At 44.1% G+C, this 8,805-nt stretch overlaps 1 protein-coding gene across 1 annotated transcript in view; it reads right to left on the reverse strand.

The window, feature by feature from the left end:
• The window catches only part of KIT (KIT proto-oncogene, receptor tyrosine kinase), a 56,406-nt gene extending 50,845 nt beyond the window's left edge, over positions 1-5,561 (reverse strand). The window contains exon 1 of the mRNA XM_071555193.1: positions 5,423-5,561. Coding sequence (XP_071411294.1) covers positions 5,423-5,492 — 70 coding nt within the window. The 5' untranslated portion in view covers positions 5,493-5,561. The remainder of the gene's footprint in view (positions 1-5,422) is intronic.
• Positions 5,562-8,805: the final 3,244 nt, after the last annotated feature.

The raw sequence follows: 8,805 nt of genomic DNA on the forward strand, positions 1-8,805 counted from the left end.
CTCCATGTCATAAAATCCTAAAATGGTTTGGGTTGGAAGGGACCTTAAAGATCACCTAGTTCCAACCCCTTGCGGTGGTCAGGGACACCTTTCGTTCCACTACGCTGCTCAAAGCCCCGTGCAATCCAGCCTTGAACACTTCTGGTAGTGGGGTATCTACAGCTTCTTTGGGTAACCTGGTCCTGTGTCTCACTACTCACACAGTAAAGAATTTCTTCTTAACATCTAATCTAAACCTGCCTCCTTCAGTTTAAAGCCATTCCTCCTTGCACTATTACTAGGTGCCCTTGTAAAACATCTCCCTCCAGCTTTCTTGTAGGGCCCCCATTTAGTATTGGAAGCCTTCTTTTCTTCAGGCTGAACAACCTCAACTCTTTCAGCATGTCTTCATCGGAGAGGTGCTCTAGCTCCCTGATCCCTCATAAGGAGCATGTTCACTCAGCATAAGCGAAGGAGCACTGCTTGGCTTAACACAATTACTTATGGGAAAAGAAGGATGTAGGACTAATAGGGCATTTGCCAGGCTCCCAAAGAACCTGTAAGAGATGCAGCTCTCTGATTTTCACATTTCCTTGCCAGTTTTCTTCTAACTTAAATCACCCCATGCATCCTCTTTACCACTTAGATTTACAACCGTTAATGCCTAGTTGACCAGAGAATTCTTTTCCAAATCAGATACTTAAAGATTGTGTTACATGATTAGAGATTCAGCTGTCAAGATAACATTTGCAATTGCAGATATTTAATGCAGTCAGCACACACCCCACATCCCCATCCCCATCCCCAAACCCCCCTGTAGCTCATAAAGTTACTCAGTGATGCTTCATTTTAGTTTAATTTCCAGGAATGATGCACATGGAGCATCCCAGAAGTAGCAACATTAGAAACTTTTCTGTTATGTACATGCCTGTTTGCTATTAAAGCCAAGAGCTGTGCAGTGAAAAAAAATCTTTTACAGCATGAAAAATACCATTAAAAATCCATTAAATCTGAAAACTTATGTTTACAGAATAAATCAATATAATCTCCAAGAGTAAATCCACTGAGAGAATAACATTTACTGAACTTTCTAATTGGTATACCCTAGAAAATAGGAGTCACATTCGCCCTTCAAACACATGTTTACGCTCTCCTTACGCTTTTATCACTAACGGCAGCAATCTTGGCCAGTGGACAAACAATACACTTCAGTTGTCATTAGGTTTGGCAACCAGCCAAGAAGACCGCTCACAGACATAAAATTATGTTCATTTAGGGCTGTTTGCAGGATTCATTGTCAAAGAGGGTCCTTCTAGTTTCCTACAAGTGCCTGAAAAAGCCAAGCACAATACTTCTGCAGTAAAATAAGACAGAAGAATATTAGTAATTTTAAAATTCCTTTTATGTCAAGGTCTAGTCATGTCTTTGTGCACTCTCTTCAGATTTTTTTAAAATAAATGTCCAAAAGATGCAATACACTGAAATCCAGTGTGAAATCCACCACTTTTATTAGATGCCTTTAACATCAGCTCTTCTCTCCCCCCTCAGGTTACAATGAGCACCTTAGTTCTGTTATGGTAAAAAGAGTCTCAACCAGAGAAACTGAGTTTCAAAAGGACAGAAACATCTAAAAGTTGTTTCTTGAGCAGAGGAGTAGTCAGAAAGACATTCAGAACTTTTAAAAAGACAAAGTTTTATACTTAAAGTGAGAGAGTACTTACAGTAAATATAAAGCATTAGGATATCAGACCTCATTTCCTCTAGCCATTCTCTGAACAGCTGAAAGAGACTTAAGGAAATGAGTCAAAATCCTGGAAGATGTTTGTACTAGATGAAAAAGAAAACAACATCTGTAAAATCATGTGTCACATCCATAGAGCAAGACAATGTGCAACACTTGATCTCTGCAAAGGCATTCATCTTTGTGGACAGAGAAAAAAAGCTGAAAAGTGGCTTAACCTTGAGCAATTACCGTCTCTCTTCTACAAGACAGATGAGATTTTATCAGTCGTTGTGTATTGTAGATAAACATATATGTTGTTGAAAGTCTATCTTTGATACTGTGCGGTTCTCTTTTTATCCAGGATTTGTTATTTCTTGCCTTCAGACTGCACCAGTGTTTACTGTTCAGACTAGAAAGCAGCTTCCCTTCAAATTACAAATGCCTATTATTTGATATTTAGCTTGTCAGCTCCAATATGCCTTAAAAATCTTTCTAATAGCTCACACTAACAACAAATTAAATTTCAGACAAAAATCCAAAGACTGTAAGGTACCACTAGAGTCTCTCAGAACAGACCAGAGAGCAAAATGGAAAAGTTATAACTACAAGAACCTCCTGCTAACTTGAATATGACTCAGATGTTCCTCGCAAGACTTGTCCTAGCCTGTGTTTACATGTGCTGAAGACATATCCCTTCCAATTCCACCTGTGCCTTGGTGCAGCATATCCCTTCTGGAGGTGACACAGGATCTGTGATTAATTCAGGCACCTGCAAAGAAGCATTACTGTTTGGACAATCAGTGATAGATTTCTGGGAGAGCTGAAGTGGGATGGAAAACCCTGAGAGCCAGTAGAACCCAACAGTACTACAGCTGCAGTCATCTGTTGACAAGAAGCTCTCTCTAGCAAGATAAGCACATGGAAATGCCTCCACTCTCTATGAATGGTATTTAAACAGGATGCAAATGGGAGTCTCACTTCTTGCCAAATTTGTCACATTCTTTATTATAAAGCCTGAGCAAAAATCACTTACGCACTTGCTGGCAGAGAGCTCCCAGTCATAATGCAGGAAAAAGAGTGGAATATTGAGCAATCTTTGAAATTTCCATTCTACTCCTGGCAGTGGCCTTGGGCCACATTTCTGCACAGGAGAATCTGCACTGCCATGGAGGAGGGTGAAAAAGGGGAAAGAGAGAGTAGAAATGGAAACACAGGAGTAGGGAGGGCAGGATACTCAGATGGCTTGAGGGGGGTCAAGGCAATGACTGAGTGACAGCAATCAAAATCCTCATCAAATTCGGTCTTCTTCCTTCAAGCCTCCTCCCTCATGGCTGACAGGTAGCAGGAAGCATGATGAAAACAGACATTCTTCCCTCTGGGCATAGGAAGAGTCTCCTATTACTCTGCAGCTGACTGAAAAAAAGGAAAGGCTGCACTGATGGATGCTGAAAGGAACCATGTCCAGTCTTCCATGACCACAGGATGGAAATGCCAGAGACTCTGGGAGACTACAGGGTGGTGGGAGACAGGGCAAGCCCTGAGGGAAGACAGAACAGGCAGAGAGAAAAGATCATTCCAGAAAATTGCATCAAAATGAAGATTAGGCAATCTCCAAATAGGAAGAAGTGTGGAAGCATATGTTGGGATGCAAGAAAAACAAAAAGTAGAAAGGGGCTATTGACAGAAGTGAATGGTTTACTCTTCTAGAAGCTACGTTAAGCTCTGCTTTCTACATCCTCCTTCCCTGTCTGCAACCAAAGGAAAAAGCTCTTGACAAACAGCCAAAGAAAGATACTTAATATAAATTTGTATACTGATAAACAGGATAGGTCTCAGTAGGAACTGTGGGAGATTAACCTGGCCAAGTGTCTGCACTGAGGCAAACCCAAAAGTAACTCAGGATCACGCCAGCTCCAGGGCAATCCAGAACAGCAGATCACCCTTGTTCTGCCTGTCACTTCTGACATTCCCTACGCTGTTGCAGGGACATGAGCTATCACTCTGGTACCTCCTTCCACACCACAAAACTAGCCTGGAAAATTCCTTCACTGGTGTGTTATACACAGATGCTGTCTTTTGCAGCAGCAAGTAATTTCTGCCTACAATAGTGTGTTTTTGTTTACACAAGTTTGTCTGATGTGTCCCTGAGGTGAAGTCTCCCACGGGTTAAGTGTATGAATCCAGAACAAGAGGAAGGCTCATGACAAAGGTTCCCTCCAGTACCCTGGAACCTGCATCTCTGTCTTCGAGGAGATGCTGCCATCTGTGACCTTTTTTCACACACGTGGAAACAGTGTGATGTGTTTCCCAACCTTTCTTTAAGGACGGTCTAACCATAAGTTGAAGGATAACCTTCAAGTGCAGACAAGAAATAAATGAAGCAAAGAAAGTTGGCAGGTATCGATCATTTCAACATTTTAAAATTTTTTTTCTAGGAATAATTCATTGGTAGGAGACTTTCCCAGCCCTGCGGCCACAGTACTAGTGTTCTGCAACAGTGCATGGATATTTCTAAATTGGAAAGTCCAAATTGTCAGAACACACCACACTCTAGTTCAGATTACCAATAAACAAAAGGAAGCAAACACAGAAAGTTACCTAAACAAAACTATTAACGAAAATATTCACAAATCAGTAAGTGACTGTCACACTGCAAAGTAAAGTTCTTACAAAGAAGAAACGTAAATTGTCACTACTGCTTGTTCCTGATGTTTTAGTTGTATTTGCTTCCAGCAGCATGCTCAGATACTGGCAGAGCCCTCCCCGGCTGTCTCACACAGAGTGCTCTGCAAGGCTCCTCTCTGGTGGTGGCAGCAAACGTTAAACACCTAACGCTGTGCACTGCTTTCCTGGATGTTCAATTTGCTCTCAAATAAGTGGCAAAATAACCTTTCACGTTATCTGCTTTCCGACTTTGGCGCCCAGGGCCAAATTCCTCCAGCGACCTCCTTAGAGCATCTTGCCCTGAACACCGCCAAACGCCTCCCGAACCTATAAAACCAGGCAAGGAGCTGCACGGGGACTCCGAAAGACATGTACAGAGTTGCCCAGGGCTGCAGCCAGATGCAGTATTTAAAACCACTCGCCCTGTGCACTAGGGCTCCGAGGTCAGTCAGGTAAACTCCCTGATTAGCAAGGAGTGGAAGGGAACCTTCGACACACCAAAGTTTTAGCACTGGCTGACCTCCCGAAGGCCTGAGCGGCACCACTCCCCCTCCTCTTCACTGGTCCGTCAGTGCCAGGGCAGACCGGCTCCGATGCCCTGTCCCGCGGCAAGCCCTGCACCTCCAGGCACTGAGCCCATCAGCCCCTCGGGGACTCTTCACCTCGCTGAGGCGCGCTGGACACCTGACGGCGGCGACTCGTTCCTCCCCATTGTTCAAGGAGCACTTAACCGCAGGGACATTTTGCACCGATAATCAGACAGTTTATTGTCAAAACAGCCCGGCGAGGAAGATGGGGCAGGGGAGGGAGAGGGGTCCCTGCCTGCTCCTCTCCCAGCCCTGGATACCCGCGCACGGCAAACAAAGGACTTTATTTTCCCCGGCGGGGCGTCCCACTAGGGCAGCGCGGAGCGATGCCAGGCACACCCCGGGCTGCCGCCCGACCCCCGGCGCGGCGCTGCCTCCGTGGAAGGCGCCGTCAGCGCCCAAGTTTTCCCCACCGCCGCCCGCGCCGTCCCCGGCCCCGCGGGGCTCCGCGCCTGCCCGCGGCTCCCACCTGCGCGGAAGAGGCTCAGCAGCAGCAGCGCAGAGTGCGCCAGCTCCCGGACGAGGTTCGCGCCCTCCATGCCGCCGCCGCCGCCGCCACCACCGTCTCTACCAGTACCCCCCGACCCCGGCGCGGTGCGGCTGCCGCTCGCACCGCCCGGCGCGCAGAGATGCCCGAGCCCCCGCGGGAGGGCTGCGGAGTAACAGCCGGCCCCGCCCCCGCCGCCCGCCCCGCGCCCCCGCCCCGCCACCGCGGGAATGGGATGGGCGCAGGTGAGCAGCTGTGCTTCGCTTCGGCACGACGTGGAGATCCCCAAATAAAATTATTTAAGCAAGAAAGACCCCAGTGGCCAAATATGCAACCAGCGCTGTCGTGGGGGAGAGCTCGCCCTCCTCGCGGGGCAGCATTCTGCAGTGCCGAGACACTTGGAGGGGTCGGGGCCTTGGGGCTGGGTAAACCCACGTGGCACTGTGGTCCGGAGGAAGGTGTGGGGAAGCGGCCAGGCTGGGCACGGGTTCTGCAAACGGAGGGAGCATCCCTTAAAGGGCAGGTACAAAGCCATTTGCCAGCTCTAAAATCCTCAGTTTCTGGAGGTGTCACAGCAGATTCCGTGGGCACCAAAACTACCGCTTCCGATCTGGCTCAAACTGCTGAGATCAACTGAGCCCACTCTAGGCTGCCACCCATGAAGCGTCAGAGCACCTTGAGTCAGACTTAAAAGTATATGCTGTGACACAAAGGAAAGGCTTGAAAGAACTGACTGGTTTGGTATGGAAAAAATCTGACAGGGAACTTAAATATGGAAAAGGTTCTTACAAAAAGGATCGTGAACTATTGTTTTTCATGTCCCTCAAGGGCAAGATAAAAAGTAATCCATTTAGTTCTCAGGAAAAAAAATCACTTAAATGTAAGGCACTCGCAAAGAGCAAGGAGAATTTAGTCTAGAAATGCATTGCAGAGAAGAGGTTATGGAATCCCACAGAGGAATCGGTGACACAACTGACAAGGGAGGATCTGGGAGCACTCGCTTCTGTAGCTGCAGAACTGGAGTGGAGCTGCTCTTCAGACAGAAATAACACAAACTACAGAAGTGTCTGTCTTTAACACTGCTTTGTCAGTCAGTCTCACACATTGCTGAGGTGAAAGAAGAGTATGTAGGTGACCCAGGCAAAGGAATAGTCCATGCATTGACCAGTTATGCTCTGCCCACGTATCCACAGGCAGCACCAGAGCAGACAGGTGGGGAAAGGACATACAGACTGTCAAAAATCCCATATGACACTTCTGGATGTACAGAAAGATGTAAGGGACGCATGGCCAAACCTTCACCCATGGAAAAGCATAAATGTAGGGTTGATGAAATGTGTTGGTACAGATCAGAAAAGTTATTGAAGGTAAAATATTCCTTTTTTTCTTCACCTTCTTTTCTTTTTCACTCATGTAGGATTTTTCTCCCAAGGTTAATAGCACTGTCCCACATGGTCCAGCATAAGATGAAAGTCTTGTCTTAAATGTTTAAAATGGCTCTCTCCATTTCTTTACTCTTTCATCTCTGACAGCCAGTCTCTTTTGATGGTGAATCCCTCCTCTGCTGCCAAATTGAATACTTTTTTGTTAGCACACCAACAATTGAAAAATCAAACACCGTTTTAAAATTATATTTCTTACAAGGTGCTAGCCTCATCAAATTAATTCCAAGGAGGAAAAAAACCCCTGAAATACTTGATTTTTTAGGGCACTTCAGATTTTCTAGATGTCTTTGGGTTCTGTTTCTGTAGGAGAATAAAAGCAAGTCAGAAATTTTTTTAAATAAATACTTAAAGGATTTATAGTTTAATTTTTTAAAGATGAAAGGTAGTGCAGAGTATGCTATGAGAGGTTTTGGCTGAAGCATTATCAAGGAACATGTGATGTTGTTATTGTGACAGGTTTCTCCCTGTTCTCCTTGATTAGGGCTCTTTCGGTTAGTGGCCTGCCTTTAGGTCCTGCACATCCCTGATCATATGAAGCCAAACTCCGCGTGGCCCCACATCATGTGCCTCATTTTCACAAATATTAGCTGAATGTTAGATCTCAAAATCAACGTGGCAGCAATATTTCATGTGCTTTGCCTGGCTATAAATAGCTGCAGTAAGTGGGAAACAAAGGTGAATTGGTTTGAACTTTGCCACTTCATTTATTTTTAATAATCATAATGATAAATGTAGTTGTCCTTTCAAATGTATTGCACTGAATGCTTTAAGTTCTTTTGTCTATATTGTTTGCATTATAGAAGAAAAAGAAAGTTTCTTAAGCAGTGGAGGTTTCTCTTAGGTCTTTTTTCTATCTTTGTCCAAAAAGTATAAGCTTAAACCTGAAAGGTTCTTCTCTGGCTTTGCAGCCAGCCTACATGTTCCTCTCTTCATTTGTCAACATACTGTTGGCAGTATGTTAGGACAGGTAATGCTGTCTCTCCTCATCATCTGCTATAGCCAACTTGCAGTAGGCTGACATTTGGGGAAGTGTGGAACAAAAAGAGAGATCTACAGACTTCGGAGACAATGGATACAGATTTGGAGATAAAAATGATAAGCTTGGAGAAATATCTGAAAATATATTTGAAAAGTTCATTTCAGTTTGAAATCCTGAAATTGATTTAAAATTTATGGACCAAGCTCCTTTGAACAGTCAGTTCAAAAGATTGCTTTTATACATCCATGGGACTGTTTACTGAAGTAAACATTGAATACATCAATAATATTGGTAAGATTCAGCTAATGTCATTGAACAACTGGTGCCCTAATGAAGTACCTGTCATTTCTGTATCTGAATGGAAATGCATTTGGAAATTAGCTAGTTTGATGGTTTCAAACAATTTATTTCTCAGAGGTATGAAAATCTTTTTTATTCTAGATCTTTACAGCATAAATAATCTGTAGAATCTATTTTATATAAGACACAATATATCTAATGAGAAGAGAGGAAAATACAATTCTGATACAGCCAATCAATGCCACCTAGAATCCCACATGATAACCCTGTGATAACAACTTCTATGAGGTTGTACTTTCCTTTTTCTAAATTGCAGATTGATAGATCCTAGGCTGGAGCATAGCTCTTTCATATAAACTGGCAGCCCCAGCAAGTCAGACAGCTCCAGAATTAACTCTTCTGTGATTACTGAAGGCTTGGAGAAATTATGAGTTTGAGACATTTATCGATTTACCAATGTTGCTGTAAAAGCTATCTGATCATTGGCATAAAAGTTTGTTAAGCTTTTTAAAACTGAAAAGTAGTTAAATTTCTGCCTTGTACATTCATCTAAAACAGCATTTCTGAAAAGTGGCAGTTAGAAATGTCTTGTGACCACTGTGCAAAAATACATAGTCAGCACTCTGCTGTATCTTTATTTT

Source organism: Pithys albifrons, chromosome 5 (genome assembly GCF_047495875.1).
Source record: "Pithys albifrons albifrons isolate INPA30051 chromosome 5, PitAlb_v1, whole genome shotgun sequence".
NCBI lineage: Eukaryota > Metazoa > Chordata > Aves > Passeriformes > Thamnophilidae > Pithys > Pithys albifrons.